The following is a 20,700-nucleotide window of genomic DNA, read 5'->3' as shown; positions in this document are numbered from 1 at the left end:
GGGGGGGGGGGGGGGACGTTTTCACACCTCTGAGCGCAGCAAGCTGCAGCGCTGTACAGCGCCAGTGTAGCCAAGGCCTTAGTAAAATGGCCTGTCTCGAAAGGTATGTGAAACAGGCGATAGGAAACACACTGTAGGACTACAAAGATACTAACTACCAACAAGCAAGAGAGACTCAGTGCAAGCAAACTGCCCCACACTCAAACAGCTTGTTCTCACTCCTCTGGTACTTTGTGGTATCTATACCATATAGTGTCATATACCTTTTCATTCCCACAGCTCCAACATTCTGCGTTCTCACTGGAGCATTATGATATTCAAGTCATATCCCTTAAAGTCAGTATAATTCCTTTGATATAAATGCATGTCTCTATTCTATGGATTGTGGAATAAGGCACTGCCTGTCCCTACATATTTATCCTTCTGCTTACAGTACATTTTATATTAGAAATGATTTATTCCACCCACTTAGTTTAACCTGCCCTTCAGACAATGACCTATAGCTACTAATCTTGAGACTGAGGGGTGGATTCTGTGGGCAACATGTCAGGAAAGTAACTGCTCAGTGATGCAAAGTTCTCCCACATCCCTAGGGGCTGAATATGTTGTTTGTGCAGCATTTGCAGCACAATGCAGTATTTTTAACTGAACCCATCTTCTAACTGGCCTTGCTTAATGTGGGATTTCCTGTGAAGCAGTGAGTTTATGAACACCTGCAGAGAGCTGAGAGGCCATTATTTATTGTCATTTATAGCTAGCATCTTAAAAGCACTATTCTTCGAATTCAGAGGGAAGGAAAGTAGTTGTAAATGGTAATATTTAACCTGCTTCTACCTTATCATCCTTGATGTCTCAATCTCAAGACACACCGAGAATTAACTTTCCCTCAGTTGCAACGTATTATCTGTTGCTTCATATTTTGCTTTCTTGTCAAGTCTGGACACATTTAGTAGATCAAGATTTACCCAATGCACTTCAGACTCTGAGCACCCAAACCCAGATTAGCCTCAACAAAGGAAGAAGCCATACACCCAATGTAACCTGATGTTGTGGAGTCATGGAAAATTGTACCTGTCCAAATTCTACCTATAGTGGTTTTCCCTGAAATCCCACAAACTTCGGCTTTCAATACTGCTCAAGGAGCCAACCTTTTGATCCATCTAAGCGTAAGTCTAACCTAACAGCTTTATCAAAGGATTCATATTCGTTCAGGGCCGTCCTTAGCTATTTTGGTGCCCTATGCAGCCCCGCTGCGGGGGGGCTGTGTGGGGCCCCGCCCCAGGCCTACGTGGGGGAGGGGGCTGGCCCCAGGGGGGGACAGGGGCTGGCCACTTCCTGCGGGAAGTGGAGTGACCCGGCCCCAGCCCGCTCGGCTCTCCTGGCTCCCAGGCTTGGGGGGAGAGGGGAACCGCCCCGCAGCACTCGCCGGCAGCACAGCTGGGAGCAGCTGGGAGCCAGGGGAGCGAAGCAGGCTGGGTCCGGGTCGCTCTGCTTACCTACTGGAGTCCTCAGTGGAGGGGGGGCGGGGCTAGGGCGGGAAGAGCCGGGTCGGGGTGGAGCAGGGGCGGGGGTCCTAGGGAGGAGACGGAGCAGGGGCTGGAGCAGCACACAGCTGCACAAGACTCCAGGAAATTTGGCGTATTTTGCGTATGGGTAAGGACGGCCCTGCTTTCGTTGCACTGAATGAAAAAAAAAACCACTTCAGTATATTGGTATTCCTTCACTGAAAAGCCCCCAAATGGCCTGGCTAATTTGTTAGTGCATGGGTGTGGGGGTGTCACACAGCAGGTTGCGACACCTTTGGTTTCATCAGCAACCTCCAAATTCCAAGAGCACCTTGCAGTCAATTACTTGCCTGCTGTGGCCTAGGTGACTGCTGAGCTCACACTAAGAATTCTCAGTCTTCTTCCCACCTCCTGAGCCTCCTCCTAACATTATAAAACTGTGCTCTTTGTCTGACATTGTTGACCTCCATCAGCAAAATCACACCAACAACCTGTAATCAAGGTATCACGTAAGAGTCATGATGAGGCTTTCTGTTATAATAATAATCATCTCTCTCATGATGCCTGGCATGAGGCTATAGCGCAGGGCTGAAAACTACCATACAGTTAAGCTCCTTGTAGCTGCCCTTATTAGCACCTGGTTATAACACCCCATGTGCTTGGGTGCCAAGAATGGAAACATAATGAGGCTGGAGTGCATTACTACAGCATGTGATATTTCACTCAATCCTTTTAACACCAAACTTTCATCAGCTCCCCCTCTCATTCCCCCCACTTCTCTCTCTCTTGCCCATCAATCAGCTTTAAGAACATCTAAAAAAACCCCACAGAAGCAGAGACCATGCAAAATCCCACAGAACTCCAATACCAACCCCTTACTAGCAATTCACTAAGGCTGGATAATATACAGCCTCAGTAGAAAATGGGTTAGTTAGCATTATATGTATGTGTGAGAGATAAGGGCACCAGGCACTGAGTCCATGCTTTCTCTGCTGGACCTGCTTGTAAGTGTGAATCAAACAAGAATGGAAGCTTTGCTTCCCAAGGCATTGATGTGGGGAGTAACAGAACAGCCCATGTGGACATCTTACTCTCTTCCCTGCCACATTCATTTTCAATTGTACAATTCCTTTCCCATGGTGAAGCGGGGCACACAGGACCCCCCCTGGAACTCACCAATATTACCGTAGGCAGAAAGAAAGGTGGAACTGGGAGCGGCAGGAACCACATGACAGATATTCAGGGCCAACTCAGAACTTCCTACCTGCGTTTGCCAAAGGCGTCTCACAAACCGGGATGCCCCTTGCAGGAGTCGTCTGAGGGCAGCTCCAACTAAAGCACTATCTGGCTCCACCTCTTCACGGTTTGGCTCCTGCTCCTTCCCTATCTCATTTCCCTAGTCTAAACTACAGTGTCTTTGCTAAAATAACAGCTCAAAACCTTAGAAAAGCCAAGTGCCACTCCCAAGAGGGACATTAGCAAAGAAATGCAACAAGATAACTGCTCAAGACATACAAGGACATTCCAGGGTCAAATATATCACTCTCAGGACTTTCTGAGGCTAACCAGACACCACCACAGCACTAACCCCTTTAATCCAAACACATGAATAGCATCCGAGGCAGTTTTTTCTGTTACAAGTGCTCTTGCTTTCCTCACATAGCATCGGTGGGGCTGTGCGTGTATGTGTGAGGTAATACCACTGGGGACGGTAGGAGGGCTCAGGGGACTGGAAGCGGAATACAGAGCTTTCTACCCCCAGGCCACCTGCAGTCTGATGATGTTTCAGCGGTCTACTTGAAATGAATCAGTGGTATCAACCCAGTCCCTTAGGGGAACAGGTTCACTTCAAAATATATTAACATCACCAGCTGTCACTAATGGTCACTCTTTGTTGGCGCACACCGTAGAAAGGCCAAAACATGAAAGGGTCTCGGAGACTGAATAATCTTCTCCCACCTAGAGTTGGGAGCGCTCAGTCTCTCATCTAGCTATATAATTATATACAACTGTGCACATTTTAAAATGCACTTCTACTAGAGTATGCCTTCCTGCCACTGGGTTTAAGTGGACCCCTGGGCTCTGAATCTCAAGTCAATTGTTGATCTAGTGGTCAGGAGCTAGTGCTTTCACTGTGACAGCTGGGTTCAGTTCAGAGAAGGCTCTCCCTTTTTTACTTGGATTGTAAAACTCCCTGTGGCTGTCTTTTTGTTATATGTGTGTCATAATGGAGCTGTGGTTTCTTTACCACTAAACAAATAATAGGGATAATTGTTCACACACCTGTCTTTTACTTTTTCACTGGGAGAATAAGCTGCCTGTGTCATTTTGGACTTCTGACCTTTTTTTTTAAATTACTAGGGCAGCCTAGAATTCTCACACCTGGGAGTGCCAGGAGCTAAGATTATTGCTCATACTGTGAGCTCAGACAGTGGGAGAGAGACTATGTTTCATGTCATCGTCTCAGTCTAGTTAAAAGCAAACTTGGCTGAACTGACTACAGTCCAGTCCTCCTTGGCTGGATGGAGGATGGCCATAACTGAGATATTATGTATTTACTTGTGGATCTTATAGAGATGGATGCCAACCTGGGGACTCTCCTGTGTGTGTACTACTAATGTCCTAACAGCACTTGTGTTTTCCCACCCCCGCAAGTAGTGATGAGAACAGAAGTACAATAATTGATGACTTAGACATGAATCTCTGGATATTCTGATCTTATATGTGGGGACGGTAGTATATCCTTGAATGAAAAAGCACAGGAAATAATGAAGAGCGGTTTTAATACAAAAAGGATCTCGCAGATTGATGTGCCTTTTTCTGCATTATTTCTAACTCATTTCAGTGTGATTCATTCCCTTCCCTGTTTCAGAAAAACTGACAAATTTGCAGCCAACTAAAAAATAACAAAAAAATAAACCACAAAAGAAACTGTAAATAGCTTAGTTTTTACTGTTCTTTTTTCCTATTTTCCATTGTTTGTAAAACATCTCAAAAACTTGAAGCTAGGGTTTCATTCTGGAATGGCTTTGTCTTTTTTCCATTTAGCAAATGACAATTTATCTCCTATTTCTAAGTCATGGAATTTATGGAACTAATTGTTTACCTTCTTAGTGGTGCAATGGCTTCACCAAGGGTGTTACTAAAGACCTAGCAACAAGGTTTTTCATTTAATAGCTATGTCTGCAGAGGGAGCACCCACCATTTTTTGTTATTCCCACAGTAATAGCCATTTAACATGTTACACGCTCGCACAGGTCCTAGAATAAGGGATTCTAAAAGAAATTTGATATTAAACAGGAAGACACTGCACCAGACAGCATGTATGCTAACATTAAGGCTGTCCTAACTATAAAGGGAAGGGTAACAACCCTCCTGTATACAATACTATAAAATCCTTTTACCTGTAAAGGGTTAAGAAGCTCAGGTAACCTGGCTGACACCTGACCCAAAGGATCAACAAGGGGACAAGATACTTTCAAATCGGGGGGGGGGGAGAAGCTTTTGTTTGTGCTCTTTGTTTTGGTGGGACTAAGAGGGACCGGACATTAATCCATGCTCTCCAAATCTTTCTGAACAAGTCTCTCATATTTCAAACTTGTAAGTAATAGCCAGGCAAGGTGTATTAGTTTATCTTTGTTTTTCTCAACTTGTGAATGTTCCCTTTGCTAGAGGGAGGTATCCCTGTTTTGCTGTAACTTTGAAACTAAGGCTCGAGGGGGTTCCTCTGGCTCTTTGAATCTGATTACCCTGTAAAGTTATTGTCCATCCTGATTTTACAGAGATGATTTTTACCTTTTCTTTTTAATAAAATCCTTCTTTTAAGAACCTGACTGATTTTTCCATTGTCCAAAGACTCAGGGGTTTGGGTCTTTGATCACTTTGTAACCAATTGGTTAGGATATTATTCCCAAGCCTCCCCAGGAAAGGGAGTGTAAGGGCTTGGGGGGATATTTTGGGGGAAGAGGAACTCCAAGTGGTCCTTTCCCTGTTTCTTGTTAAATCACTTGGTGGTGGCAGCGTACCAGGTTTTAACCTAAGATGGTAGAAATAAGCTTAGGGGGCTTTCATGCGGGTCCCCACTTCTGTACCCTAGAGTTCAGAGTGGGGAAGGAACCCTGACGAAGGCATATGGTGCCCAAGTGAGGTTTCAACAGAGTATACACACACCATCTATAGTCTATACTTTACCCCTTTCCTGAGGTTGGATTTTATAGGTAACATAAGTAATAAGACCACAATATTGACTTCCAATTTCTGGCAATAATCCCGTATATGGTCTTGGGCAAGTCTCTCCTTCTCTCTGTGTCTCAGTCTCTCCCTCTGTAAAACGTAGACAATGATTTTTCCCAATTTAGGGGAGTTACGGACATTAAATGAATGTTTGTAAAGTGTTCTGAGATCTTTGGCTTGAAAGCACTAGAGGACGTCAAAGAGTTAATTATTGTTGCTATTATACATGTGATAAGTACCTGTTAACTATTGTTTATTGTTTGTATTAAAGTAATGCCTTGAGGTTCCAACCCAGATCAGGTCCCACAGTGCTAAGTGCTGTCTGTGCATATAGTAAGAGACAGTCCCTTCCCTGAAGAACTCTAAACAACCAAAAGAGACAAAACGGGGGGTGGGGGGTGGGGGAGAGGAGGAAGAAGTATTATCATCACAGTTTTACAGTAGAGAACTGAGGTACAGAGGGATTAAATGACTTGCCCAAGGTTACACAGAAAGTCTAGGATTTTAACCCAGGTTTCCTGAGTCACAGCTCAGTGACTTCACAAGACCACCTTTCCTCTCTGTCGGAGAATTGAGGGTTTCCGTATCCTCTGCTAAATGCTATTTCATAATTTATTAGAGTAACACTCCTCTGTGGTACCACATATCCCTGCATTTCTGATGCAGTAATGCACTCGAACGACTATTTTTCCATTTAGCCCCCTGACATAAAAGCCTGTACTGTCTTGTGATTCCAGTCCCTTCTGCAATGATACAATGCCAATAGATAGTGCTCTTAAATGTAGACTTTGGAAAAGAAACTGATCCACACAGTTGGGTATTACGTATAGGTAAGAAATGATCAGAAGATGACAACTCTTATAAGGCACTTATGACTGTTCAGGTAAATTGAGCAATAAGGACGCTAGACGATTCCAACCCCTCTTTTCCTAACAGACATCCTCTTGTGCAATGCAGAATGTCACTCTGGCCCTCTCTGCTGTCAGCAAGGGGGATGACAACTCAGGGCCTCCCCCGTAGGTGCTAGTGAGACACCATCTCTTTCTAGTGGGTTTCCTCCGTATCTCTTTAGCATGGCACAGAGAGAACGATAATATAATTGTCACTGTCACTGGATTCCTCTTGGCTCATTAGCTGAGATTACAAAGTGAAGGGCAAAGAGGGAGAACAATTCTTCAGTCTCATCTGAGAACAAAGATTAATGTCAACTGGCTAGCCATGCAAGCAGCAGAAATTATTCAACTAAAAGCCTGTCAATCACCATTTATTGCTGTGCCTGATGCAGCAGCTTCCTCCAGAAGCAAAGCAATCTGTAAGTACATCTGGAATAGTGTTTATGATAGTAAAATGCTAAAAAACATTCAATCAATTTTGTAAGGAATATAAATCCTCATCCTTCAGGGCATATACCAATCTCTAATTACCAGGAGGAAACTTTCCCTGGGGATCAGTTATCATATAACTGCCTGCTACAGGGTTTCTCACACTTTCCTCTGAAAGATCCGGTATTGACCATTGTTAGAGATAAGATATTGCACTAGATGAGACAACTGGTCTGATCCAGTCTGGCAATTCCTATGCTTCTGTGTTCCTAACCTATTACTCCCATTGGAAAGTCATCAGCAAGACACAACAAATTAGCTTTCAGGATCCAGTAATCTGTCATTGGTAGTTGATTATTCTTGCAGAGTGACTTTGATAACTGCCATGTGTGCATGAGGCACAATTTTAATGCAACTGACGGAAATGAAGGAACATCTTTCAATCAACCCTGTCCCCAGCATGGGGGCACATAACCCCCGAGTTAGCCCTGGCCACTATGGTTCTGCTCGGTTGAGACAAATTTTGCAACAGCCTGCTGGAGCTAGAAGGAGAGCTTAACTCAACGTGAGAGCTTGGATGTTGGGAAAACAAAAGGGGAACTATCAGGGAACCCAAGAATGTTCCACCTCAAATGCAGATGGGTGGTTAAGCACTGTAATAAATTGCCTAGGGAGGTTGTGGAATCTCCATCATTGGAGATTTTTAAGAGCAGGTTAGACAAACACCTCTCAGGGATGGTCTAGATAATACTTAGTCCTGCCATGAGTGCAGGGGACTGGACTAGATGACCTCTCGAGGTCCCTTCCAGTCCTATGATTCTATTAAATGTTACCCAGTGTCACCGCCTGCCATGCAAATGATAAAGTGGCTCCAGACACTGGAGTTCTAATCGTGCTACATGCAAGTGAAGAGCACTGTGTGGGAGGACAAAGAATTATTAGAGGGGCAGAGGAAGCCAAGAAAACCTGCATGACAAGCTATAAATACAAATAACTATGGAATCGTTTAAGTTTAATAGGCTGTTTTTTAAAGAAGCTCAAGTTCAGTGAACAGGAACACTTTAATCATTTTACATTTTTATAGTAAAAAACCATATAATGTTTTAGTTCACTAGGTTTCTTCAAATCAAAATGACTGCTTCAAACTTCAGATGACGTAATGTCTGATCCTACCGTATCTACATAGCAGTCAGTGGGTGCCCTACCTGAGTAAGGACTGCAGCAAAAAGGGGACAGCAATACTGAATGATACAGACTAATGCAGACAAGCCAGTGTGCAAACTTCTCCTATGCAGCTCAATTGACCGCACCTGTAGCAACCGCTGTTATTTCAGTCCTGAGCTCCCTGTACAGCTCTGCCACGGCACTTCATTCATGACCACCAACACCCTCAAATATTCCAATCCTGGGATCTCCAGGACTCCGTCAACGCATCTTCACTCACAATTAAGCCACCCTGTCATTTCAACCCTGAGACTGCTAAAGAAGTCCAACTGTGGAAAACTGAACAAGAGAAACCAACTGGAAGAGTGGGCAGATGAATTTGTTTTGATATTCTGTGAAGGGATCTTTTGCAGGTTCTTCAGTCAACCATCTGATCACCCAACACAGGGGAGTGGAATTTTAAACCACAGGGACAGGTCTTGAATGTTTTTTATTTCAAATTATTATCTATTTTGGCAGCAACCAGCAATCTAGCCCAAATATTTTTTTTCCTGGCAAATGGCAGCTCAGGATGTAGAGCAAAGAAAGAATGTGTTCTCTGATGTACCCTAGGAAAGGGAGTCAGGAAACTTTAGTCCCTTTTTTTATTCATGGGTAGTGGTATGTGATCTGCACAGTGAGATGGCAGCCTTGATAGGTCCCATCATGACAGTGATGTCACGGCTCCTGCTCTAGGATGGGAATGAGGAGCTGTGACGTTCCCCTCTGGTGTTATCTGGACCGGTGATCTGCTAGGTCACCCCAATCCCTGACTCTGGGAGCCAGCCTTACCCTGCTCTGCTGTGAGAACCCCCACTCCTGGGCTGTTCACGCACAGCCTCTGGCATGTAAGCTGCTCCCAGCTACTTGCAACTGAATGACACTAGCCAATATCTCCGGTCCCAGACACAGCCCTAGGAACCTCCACCTTGCAGTGTCCAGTTATGCCCGCTGGACGTTGCAAACTTATATGAGTTCGTCAATTTAACAAAGAAATTGATATGCACCAGGCTTGTTATCCCAAGGGGAGACTCTGTCTCACTTCAAACCAAAAGCACTGCTTCAGGTAGAATAAACAAACAGATTTATTAACTATAAAGAAATATGTTAAATGATTATAAGTAACACAGAGTGGTTACCAAAATAAAATAAAATATAAGCACGCAGTCTAAACTCTCAACCCTATTAGACTGGGCAGCAACTAAATTAAGCAGTTTTTCTCACTCCACAGAATATTGCAATCCTTAATATACAGGTTTGTTCCTTAAACCAGGCCAATCTCCTGTGTTGGAGTCTTGTCTTCTTCTCAGTGTCTTGGTTGCTTGCAGCATAGGTGGGGGCAGGAGAAGGGCCCAGTATGTGTCCACTCTATCTGTTTTATACTCTCAGTCTATGTGTTTGGGGAGCACAAGTCCAGGCATGTCTGGAGGGCATTACTGAGTCTCTCTAAGCAAGGTTCATTGAATCATAGAAGATTAGGGTTGGAAGAGACCCTCAGGAGGTCATCTAGTCCAACCCCCTGCTCAAAGCAGGACCAACACCAATTAAATCATCCCAGCCAGGGCTTTATCAAGCCAGGCCTTAAAAACCTCTAAGGATGGAGATTCCACCACCTCCCTAGTAACCCATTCCAGTGCTTCACCACCCTCCTAGTGAAATTGTTTTTCCTAATATCCAAACTAGACCTCCCCCATTGCAACTTGAGATCATTGCTCCTTGTTCTGTCATCTGCCACCACTGAGAACAGATGAGCTCCATCCTCTTTGGAACCCCTTCAGGTAGCTGAAGGCTGCTATCAAATCCCCCCCCCCCACTCTTCTCTTCTGCAGACTAAACAAGCCCTGTTCCCTCAGTCTCTCCTCGTAAGTCATGTGCCCCAGCCCCCTGAACATTTTCGTTGCCCTCCGCTGGACTCTCTCCAATTTGTCCACATCCTTTCTGTAGTGGGGAGCCCAAAACTTGACACAATACTCCAGAGGTGGCCACACCAGTGCCGAATAGAGGGGAATAATCACTTCCCTCGATCTGCTGGCAATGCTCCTACTAATGCAGCCCAATATGCCATTAGCCTTCTTGGCAACAAGGGCACACTGCTGACTCATATCCAGCTTCTCGTCCACTGTAATCCCCAGGTCCTTTTCTGCAGAACTGCTGCTTAGCCAGTTGGTCCCCAGCCTGTAGCGGTGCATGGGATTCTTCCGTCCTAAGTGCAGGACTCTGCACTTGTCCTTGTTGAACCTCATCAGATTTCCTTTGGCCCAATCCTCCAATTTGTCTAGATCACTCTGGACCCTATCCCTACCCTCCAGCATATCTACCTCTCCCCGCAGCTTAGTGTCATCTGTGAACTTGCTGAGAGTGCAATCTATCCCATCGTCTAGATCATTAATAAAGATGTTGAACAAAACCAGCCCCAGGACCCACCCCTGGGGCACTTCCCTTGATACTGGCTGCCAACTAGACATCGAGCTGTTGATCACTACCCATGGAGCCCGACAATCTAGCTAGCTTTCTATCCACCTTATAGTCCACTCATCCAATCCATACTACTTTAACTTGCTGGCAAGAATACTGTGGGAGACCCGTATCAAAAACTTTGCTAAAGTCAAGATATATCATGTCCACCGCTTTCCCCATATCCACAGAACCAGTTATCTCATCATAGAAGGCAATCAGGTTGGTCAGGCATGACTTGCCCTTGGTGAATCCATGTTGACTGTTCCTGATCAACTTCCTCTCCTCCAAGTGCTTCAAAATGGTTTCCTTGAGGACCTGCTCCATGATTTTTCCAGGGACTGAGTTGAGGCTGACCATTCTGTAGTTCCCCGGGTTCTCCTTCCCTTTTTTTAAATATGGGCACTATATTTGCCTTTTTCCAATCGTCCGGGACCTCCCCCGATCGCCACAAGTTTTCACAGATAATGGCCAATGGCTCTGCAATCACATCAGTCAATTCCCTCAACACCCTTGGATGCATTAGATCTGGACCCGTGGACTTGTGCATGTCCAGCTTTTTTAAATAGCCCTTAACCTGTTCTTTCACCACTGAGGGCTGCTCACCTCCTCCCCATACTGTGCTGCCCAGGGCAGCAGTGTAGGAGCTAACCTTGTCTGTGAAGTCCGAAGGAAAAAAAGCATCAAGTACTTCAGCTTTTTCCAGATCTGTCACTAGGTTGCCTCCCCCATTCATTAAGGGTCCCACACTTTCCCTGACCTTTTTCTTGTTGCTAACATACCTGTAGAAACCCTTCTTGTTACCCTTCACATCCCTTGCTAGCTGCAACTCCAGTTGTGTTTTGGCCTTCCTGATTACACCCCTGCATATCAGAGAAATATTATTATACTCCTCCCTAGTCATCTGACCAAAGTTTCCACTTCTTATAAGCTTCCTTTTTGAGTTTAAGCTCACCAAAGATTTCACTGTTAAGCCAAGCTGGTTGCCTGCCATATTTGCTATTCTTTCTGCACATCGAGGACTCCGGTGGCACATTAAAGACTAACAGATTAGTCAAATCTGTTAGTCTTTAAGATGCCACCGGACTCCTCATTGTTTTTGTGGATACAGACTAACAGAGCTACCCCTCTGATACTTTCTGCACATTGGGATGGTTTGTTCCTATGCTCTCAATAAGGCTTCTTTAAAATACAGCCAGCTTTCCTGGACTCCTTTCCCCCCTCATATTTGCATCCCAGGGGATCCTGCCCATCAGTTCCCTAAGGGAGTCAAAGTCTGCTTTTCTGAAGTCCTGGGTCCATATTTTGCTACTCTCCTTTCTTCCTTTTGTGAGGATCCTGAACTCAACCATCTCATGGTCACTGCTGCCCAGGTATGGCCTCATGCAGGTGAGTCATTGCATTGTAGCTCCCTTGCTGGACTATGGCTGGACTACTGATGGTTTGTTTGACACCCCACCCGGGTGTTGGTTACTTTCCTTGCTGTTGCCTCTGGGGAGCTAATATCTGACTGATTCCCCCAACTTACAGCATGTTTTAGTGACAACCATACTACACAATTCTCATAACTTCATATGCATTAATGACATACATATATGGATAGAGAAATGACTTTCAGCAGATCATAACCTTTCCCCTATACCTTAAAAGGCATGCTTTATACATAAGATCACAATTATATGAAAATGAGGAATATGGGGGTTACACCACGCTCCCCCAAGGTATAGAATGTCACAGGAGCACCAAGAAAAGTAATGGAAAATAAACTGATTTTACTTGCCTGCCGGAAAAATCATCAAGCCAGGCTGGATCGAGCACACTGCCTGAGTCCAAAAATGGGGGTCAGCGGCCTGCAGTGCACTGTCACCCCAATCCCAGCAGTGGGGAGGGGGCCAAAAGGGCCACACACTGACCCTGAAGGGAATCTGCCAAAAAGTTAACTCAGTCTCTTGCTGCATTCACTTTTCCATTGAGCCCCCTCTGCACCATGAGAGTCCTCTGAGGAAAGGATCCAGAGGCAACTTCAGGCAGTGAACTTCCTGGCAGCGTGGCTTCAGTGCCCTTCTGCTAGGGAACATTGGGGGCAGAGGGCCCCAGAACTGCCCCAGATGGCCCCCAAGCTTTCATGAGATCTCAGGGGATCTGCAGGTTTTGGGAGCTGAACACAGCAGGAGATGGAAGGGATCCAAATAGAATAGAACCTGACAGATCCCTCCATATGCACACACCCTGGCTCCTTTGTGGATTTTTCTGTGGGAAGGAGCAATCAGGACCATGAATCTTCTCTCAGGAGTAGATGACTTTTAAAATAACATAGTGATTCTGATCACTACCCCTGACAAGGTGCAAGAATGCTGCTGTGAACGCCAAAGATCTGCAGCCCTTACTCATTGCCTGGATCCGCTCTGGTCGCGTAAAATGAAAGCATAATAAAGTCACTTAGATGGAAGGGTTTCTTGATTTTTTTTCCTCTCTGTATATTGCGGAAGGCTTAAAAGCAAGAATGATTATTCTTTTTCTTTGGAAGCAGAGAACATGCCTGGTGGAACAGTTACAGCATAACCTTCCACCAGGAAAGAGAAAAAATAAAAACTGGCCTGTCTGGATTCCTTACCATTCAGGATGCAGAATGGGACCACATTCTGAGCAAAAGAAATGCCAGATTTGATTTAAAAAATAAATTAATTCCAGCCCATCCCGCTTGCAATGAGGAAGCCCACGTCAGGGCTGAAGAATCTGTGCACACAAGTTTTGGAACCAGCCTGTATTTAACCTGGCCCTACGTGTGCCTTAGAACGTTATAAATCCAGACAGCTGATGGGCTAGTGAGGAGGAAAGATTTATGCCTTTTTGCCACTGTTCCAGCATCTTGTGGTCAAGATTGCAAGTCCTGGTGGAAAGAGTTAGTCATGTTTTTTATTAAGAGGAGAATGAGCTTCTTTCCTTGAAGCTCAAAGTACCGCACAAACCAACTAGCCCTCTTTATAAAGGAATGACAGTCCCAAGGTATTGATTATTATTCTTTGGAAAAACATCTTTTACCCTTCTGTCTCTCCCAGTGCAATGTATTTCTATGAAGTTTTCTGCCCCAACACCCCTGTTTACAGTTTTGAAATCTTTGCAGCTATGTACAACAGCTAATTGTTATCCAGATACTGTGATGAGGGCCAAAGAAGTATCTAGACATATAGGTACCCACCACCCCCAAATAGCCTGAATGTGTTGATCTTCACAGCACACTAAACAACCCATTTCTTCTCCCTAGCTTTTGGAGAGGGAGGAGTTTGCTGCAAGCTGCTGGTATGAATCCGTGGTAAAGGGAGTGTTTTTCTGGTTTAGGAAAACTGCTGTGTTTGGTTTTGTTGGTCTGTATTTTTAGAGTACACCAAAGGAACCTACCCAGAGCTTTTCAGATAATCCTAAAAAAGTGCCTAAAGAAATCTAAAGAAGTAAAAATGTATTGGAGGGTGAGGAATCCCAGATTTCAAGTTTACATCTGTGCAAGAAGCAAAGGGATTGTCCATGGAAAATTACCCAAAGGGAGTACGAAAATTGTTACAAATATGGAATCAAGGGTAGAAAGTGGTAAGAACCCTCATTTACCACCCCCTTCCCAAAATAAGGACACCTCAGGCTATATCCATGCCCTGCAAGGTAAAGCAAAACACAAAGTTCTCCTTCTTGGTTCAATTATTTGTTAAATAAAATGCATTATAGTGTGATTTAGTATAAAAGTCTCAAGGGCTGAGTAGCACAGTGAATTCCTGCCTTACACTTTCACTTCTGATTATCTAGGTTAAAAATCTTGATTTAGGTGACCTAAATTGCCTCCCACTAGTTCCTATGTAACACACCCTCAAATCACTTTCTTGTTGGAAAATCTCCACCTCTCGCACACAAGTGGGAGAGCAGCGAGTGTTGCAACATCTGTAAACAAAGCCATGCAGAAGCCCTAGTCTAAGATAGCAAAGAAACTAGATAGCAGAAGCAACCAGCATTAGGTTAGTGCAACCACCTCTTGGCTTTTCTAGCCCTCCGGTCTCTCCGTTTGACCAATCAAAATCAACAGGGATTATTTGCCTTCACCTGCAGTTGGTTTCTAATTTCTTCTCTTCCCCATTAAGAGTTTTCATCTGTGTTTCATCTAGATGGCTAAAAACAAAACCCTAATCAAAGCTATTAACTCTGTGTCTGCCAGACCTGCATTCATTCTCCAGGTTAATGGACCAGGCATTCTTACTGGTGCATGATTCTCTCCAATGTGGGATCTACACATGTCTTCCCATTTGTAAAGAGGCAGCAAACACCTGCCAATTCTGATCCTCAACGAGAAAAAGCTCCCTATTTTCATGATTGTGTCACAACCATAAATATCTTTCTGGGCTCAAATGTAGCATTTTAAGGAGCCAAGTTCTCTGCTGGTGTAATTGGGTGAAATTCCATTAAGGTCAATGGAGCTGCACCAATTGATACCAGCACAGAACTTTGCCCAAGGTGTCCATATGAGAGGGGAAAGGGGGTTTCAGTTACTAACTCCTGGATGTAAAGGGAGCAGAGGCGGGTTCTAGAGGAAGAGCTAGCAGGCTTTTCATTCTGGCTGCACTATTGATACTGCAAACAAAGCCTTGCCCTGCAAAACTAAATGGATCAGAATCTGATATAGCAAAAGAAAGTTTTCATTTATACTCTGACCCTTTACACATAGAGACAACATTGCTTGGTAGCTGAAAATAGAACAACATACCAACGAGGTTTTCCAGTTGGAGACCATTGCCCTTCCCCTCCCCCCTGTCTTGCAATTTAGTGCATCAGGCAAACATGTTTTATTCTAATTACTCTGTCAAGGGAAAGAAAAGAACCTGTTGCAAGAAGAATTATGACCTTATGTTATATGATCCTAATTTATAAATAAAACAATAAAATATTGCTGACACGCCACACACAGCCCAGAACTTGGAACAACAGTAAATCTCTTTTTAAAGGAATCTGTGAATTTACTCCATGAAGGAGATGACAGCACTCTATATTATGAAGCATAGCGCAGATAGGCCAGGGTGTCGGCTTTCTCATTCCTGACGTGCAGCACCCCCTGTTATTCCAGTCTTGGGTTCCCCAATCAGCTCTGCCAACGTAACTCAATGCCAAGTTACAACACCCCTGCTATTTCAGTCCTGACTCTGGCAAACAAGTCCAACTGTGCGAACTTGCATGATGGTTTTGCTATGAGGATGCCTGGGGGTTAAACTGAGAAAGCCCCTGGATCTGAACGAGAATGAAACAAATAGATTGGGAGGCACTCCAGGAAGCGAGGTCAGTCACCTTTCATTATGGCTGAAGATGCTGAATGGGGACAGTATCCATTAACAGATTATTTTAGTTCCCTTTTACTTGAGTTACTCAAATGTTCTTTTAAATAATGATCCAGATAAAATTCAAATAAAATATCCAGATGGTAGTTATACCTGATGGTAAGAAAAAACTTCTGTGTTGCGTTGAAATGTTAAACCAGGGGTTGCCAACCTGAGCCTGAGAAGGAGCCAGAATTTACCAATGTACATTGCCAAAGAGCCACAGTTATATGTCAGCAACCCCCCATTAGCTCTCAGCACCTCCCACCCACCGGCAGCCCCGCCGATCAGCCTCTCCCCCTCCCTCCCTGCACCTCCCAATCAGCTGTTTTGTGGCATGCAGGAGGCTCTGGGGGGGAGGAGCGAGGGCACAGCAGGCTCAGGGGAGGGGGCAGAAAGGGGGGTAGTGGGGGCTGGGCCAGTGGCAGAGCCAGGAGTTGAACAGTGAGCACCCCTCGGCACATTGGAAAGTTGGCGCCTGTAGCTCCAGCCCCGGAGCCGGTGCCTACACAAGAAGCCGCATATTAACTTCTGAAGAGCCGCATGTGGCTCTGGAGCCACAGGTTGGCCACCCCGTGTTAAACTATTACGTATCATACTACTGATTTGTTCATTTTTGTTACACACCCCATTAGAAAGGCACCTATCACAAAGCAACTCAGCAATACAAAATCAACCAGAAAGGATCAAGCAGCCCTAATACCCAGGCATACCGAAATGGGGATCAACAGACTCCAGATCCCACTCCTCACTCTGCAATTACTCACTGTTTGACATTGGCAAGTAGGTTACGCACCCAATGCTTCAGTTTCCCCTTCTGTCACACAGAGGGAAATGGGACCCGCCCAGCTTTGTGACAGCAGAGCTTGTCAAATGATTTCAAACTCTCCTAATGAATGAATTATTCACCAATTGGTGATTGGACAAATTCTGAATGATGTATCTGAAAAATTACACCAGATCCTTAGCTGGTGTAAATCAACACAGCTCCATTGACTTCAATAGATCTGTGCCAATGTACATCACCTGAGGATCTGACCCACTGCATTTCACCATCTAGACAGCTAGTGCAGCAGTGAAAAAATGTATATGAAGCTGATTTATTCCACAATTTGTGCCCCCAAATGTCAAATATGCGATGTGAAAATACTATTTGACCAGCTGTAGTACAGGAATTTGGAGATCCTTGACTGAAAGATGATATGGCCTCTCACAGCAGTGAAGTAAATGGAGTTATTTCTGACATGCACCGTGTGAGAGGAGAATCAGACTCTGTAATTGCACAGATTGTTCATTGTGATTATTCTATGAGGATGAAGGTGATGGGCTGGTTGGTATAACTGGCGCTGGGTTAGGGGTGGCAGATGGGATGAGTTTCCATCCGTGTGTTGTGAAGAATTAACTGAACTATCAGAGCACTATCCACCACCTAAACTGCTCTTTCTTCCCCCAGTCCACATAATTATAACATTGGGGCAGGCCTACACTAGAAGCGCTACATCGGCGTAGCTGTGCTGCTGTAGCGCTTCTGGTGAAGACGCTCTAAGCCAACAGCAGCACAATTACTCCACCTCCACAAGACATAGCGCCAGTGTGGACAGTGCATAGGTCTCTGTAACTTGCATCGCTCAGAAGGGTGTCTTTTTCACACCTCTGAGCACCATAAGTTAGTTCGACGTAAGCGGTAGTTGTTTTTCATGCTCCTATTAGCCCACGTGCGACAGATGATGTGACAGTGCAATGTAGGCTTCCATTTCACAGCATGGGTTGATCATTTCCTCTGTTAAGAATTACTATCCCCATTTCACAAATGGGTAAAGTTGAGGTACAGAGAAGTGAAAGCCCAAAGTCACACAGTGAATGCAGCCAAGGACAGAAGCCAGAGAGTGCTGACTCCTAATACTATGCACTACTAGCTGATAAGCAGCAATGCCTTCCTGTTACAATAATATTATAAAAACCAGCATTTGACTTATTACCATTAGCAGCTGGTGCATTGAATAGATGTTAGCATTAAGGAAAAATCATGATCAATGCAGTTAAACGCTCTCCAAAAGTCAAAGTTAACTCTTCTGTAATTGACAGGAGAGCTTATGTTACCAAATATATGGGCCTGATCAATAGACAGCCTTGAACTGCTGGCAAGAGAGCATGCTTTTGATCTGCAGTTTTAAAGCCCTGGCATTTCTTACCATCCAGCCTAAAAACCTGCCTGACTAGTTTATTTTCATTTTAAATGTAAAGGACAACCGTGTAAAAATTCGACCAGTGCAGGGGAACACCTGGGTTCATATTTAATCCAGGAGGCTCTTGGATTGAGGCCTAGAACATGAAAGTGGCGCTGGTTATAGAGGTAAAGGCACAAAGGAGGACAGAGCATTGTTCCTGAACTATTGTTTCGGGCACCATGGAAGCACTATCATTCTCAGGATGTTAATGGGACTGTTAATGGGACAGTCATGAGTGCACATATTGATGGAGGGGATACTAGGAAACAGGAAAGGGAATAGGGAGAAAATACTGGATTATGAGATTTGGATTTTAGACCACAGATAGGCAGATGGGAATATGGTGACCCCTAGGCAGTGTGTAAAAGTCAGATGGGCGAGGGAGAACTAACTGACTCTGCTCCTTAGCCCACTCCCAGCAGCATGTGTCAGAAAGGACGGTGGGCTGGTCCAGGCTCTGGTTATTGGTATTTTTTTCTGTGACTGGTCTGTAATGTGGAATGACAAAGGTACAGTAAGGAAACCAATTTTCTTTTCTGTGTTAAGGAATTCAGGGTCCCTCAGCGTTCTCTGCCCATCCCTCAGGTCTCTGCTTCCCTCTGCACCACAGGCTCCTCAAAGCCATCAGGGAAGCTCAACTTCCTAAGAAGGTAGGAATGTCCTCCTCAGACATTTAACGATGCTGCTAATGCCCATGGACATTTTATGTAATTAATGCATTTGTTTCTCATGAGAGAATGTGTTTTGTGAGTGAAGTACAAGGCCCTCAGGCAGCCCTGCCCTGGGAAATAGGAGATGTCAGGGCTGGAGGGCTTGTTCTCGGATGTCTCTGTGTGATCTGAACAGAGGTGAATTACCTTCAGCTGCCCTTTTGAAGAAGACTTTGCAGCTGCCGCAGGTGAGAGCTCCGTAGTGGCACCCAGAAGCTTCATCGCCGCAAATCAGGCAAGTCTTCTGCGGTGGAAAGTAATAGTCAATGGGCAAAACGTGGTCCCTGCCAGCCTCCAACCTTCAGGGATAAAAGAGAAAGGGAGCAAGATAAAGAGAGTCAACAAACACAGTCTAGGTGAGCTGTGGGTGAGCTCAGCATGCAGTGCTTGGGAAACTGCTCACTTCAAAACACTAGACTCAAGAAACAGGAGGGGTCACACGTATGAAGGCGGGAAACAATAGAGCTGAGGCTCCACTCTGACAGCACGCTAGTTTCACGCTAGTGTCACCCTGCTGACTTTGGCGGGGGGATTACTCTTAGTGTATAGTATGAGTGAGAGCAGCATCAGACCCAGTGCTCATAACTCAGTCCTGTCTTGCTGAGGGCTTCCGGGGGTTAGATCCATAAGGCGCCTCTTTGGAACAGGCCACTGTACTGCCAACTTAGCTGTGGCTTCAGGACTCAAGCCCAAATGCGGTATAGCACTGCAAAGACCCTGCATTGTCAGTTGGCTATTTGGGCCAAATCCATCAAAGTCAGTGCTGTTTCGCTGAGGATTAATTTGGCCCTTTGATTTTTAATCTGAACAATTTAATTTTTGCAATACCATCAAGCCTCTTGCAGGCTGCTCCTCTCCTCTCTCTTTCTCCCGGCTAGGTTTGCAACACATCCCTCTCTGAAGGCCCAGTGGTGGCTGCATAGACCTTCTTTCAGTTAAGGATGGGCAGACAGGACTCCTTCTATCACTGATCCAGTGCAGATGGAGAAGTCCCTGCTGAAAACAGGAGGCACTTGCTCCCCTCACACCAGGTTTGAGAGTGCAGTCTCTGCAGTGCTCCCTGTATCTACTGGCCTACAGAGCCAAAGTCCAGATCCAAACATTAACCCTGTGATCTCCCATGCAGTAACAATAAGGACTAATAGCTAGAACTGGGCCAGGGACCATCTTCGTTTTCTGTCTTTGTACAGTGCGTAAGGCAAGGGGGGGTCCTGTCCTGTGAATGGGGCTCCTACACACCAGGCAATGCAAATAATAAATCATAATCATATTTTATGAAATAATGAAGTTTCCATTGATACCCCAAGAGCTGCAAACATCCATGCCACTGAACCGATACCTTAAATGGAATGATTTGGCTCCATAACTCTCTTCAGTCATGTCTCAAAAACATAGCCCAAGAGGGGACTGGATAGCTCAGTGACCAGCAATGGGCTATAGAGCATTTCATTACAAGGTCACTGGTATCAGCAGTGATCAAAGTTCATTGTGGAGTCAATCTAATTCCTAGCAGGCATCACAAAACACACCCCAAAACCTCAGCTACAATCACCACCATTGGCTATTCAGCTGACAGGCCAAAGACTGAACTCCTTTCTTAGACCTAGAGATGGCTCCACCTGTCAGGGCTAAGATCCCTGTCACGGAGAGAGAGTGAATGATGCTGCTGCTGCACCCCGTGTGTGTGGTACCCCCTT

General features: G+C 45.0%; 1 protein-coding gene across 1 annotated transcript in view; it reads right to left on the bottom strand.

The window, feature by feature from the left end:
- The window catches only part of AR (androgen receptor), a 107,267-nt gene that overhangs the window by 37,788 nt on the left and 48,779 nt on the right, over positions 1-20,700 (bottom strand). The window contains exon 2 of the mRNA XM_024197317.3: positions 19,151-19,302. Within this exon, the coding sequence (XP_024053085.1) occupies positions 19,151-19,302 (152 nt within the window). The remainder of the gene's footprint in view (positions 1-19,150; positions 19,303-20,700) is intronic.

This window comes from Terrapene carolina, unplaced genomic scaffold, assembly GCF_002925995.2.
Source record: "Terrapene carolina triunguis isolate 2854851 unplaced genomic scaffold, T_m_triunguis-2.0 Scaffold131, whole genome shotgun sequence".
Classification (NCBI taxonomy): domain Eukaryota; kingdom Metazoa; phylum Chordata; order Testudines; family Emydidae; genus Terrapene; species Terrapene triunguis.
Note: the sequence above shows the minus strand (reverse complement) of the source record. Positions and strands in the feature narration are given on the sequence as shown.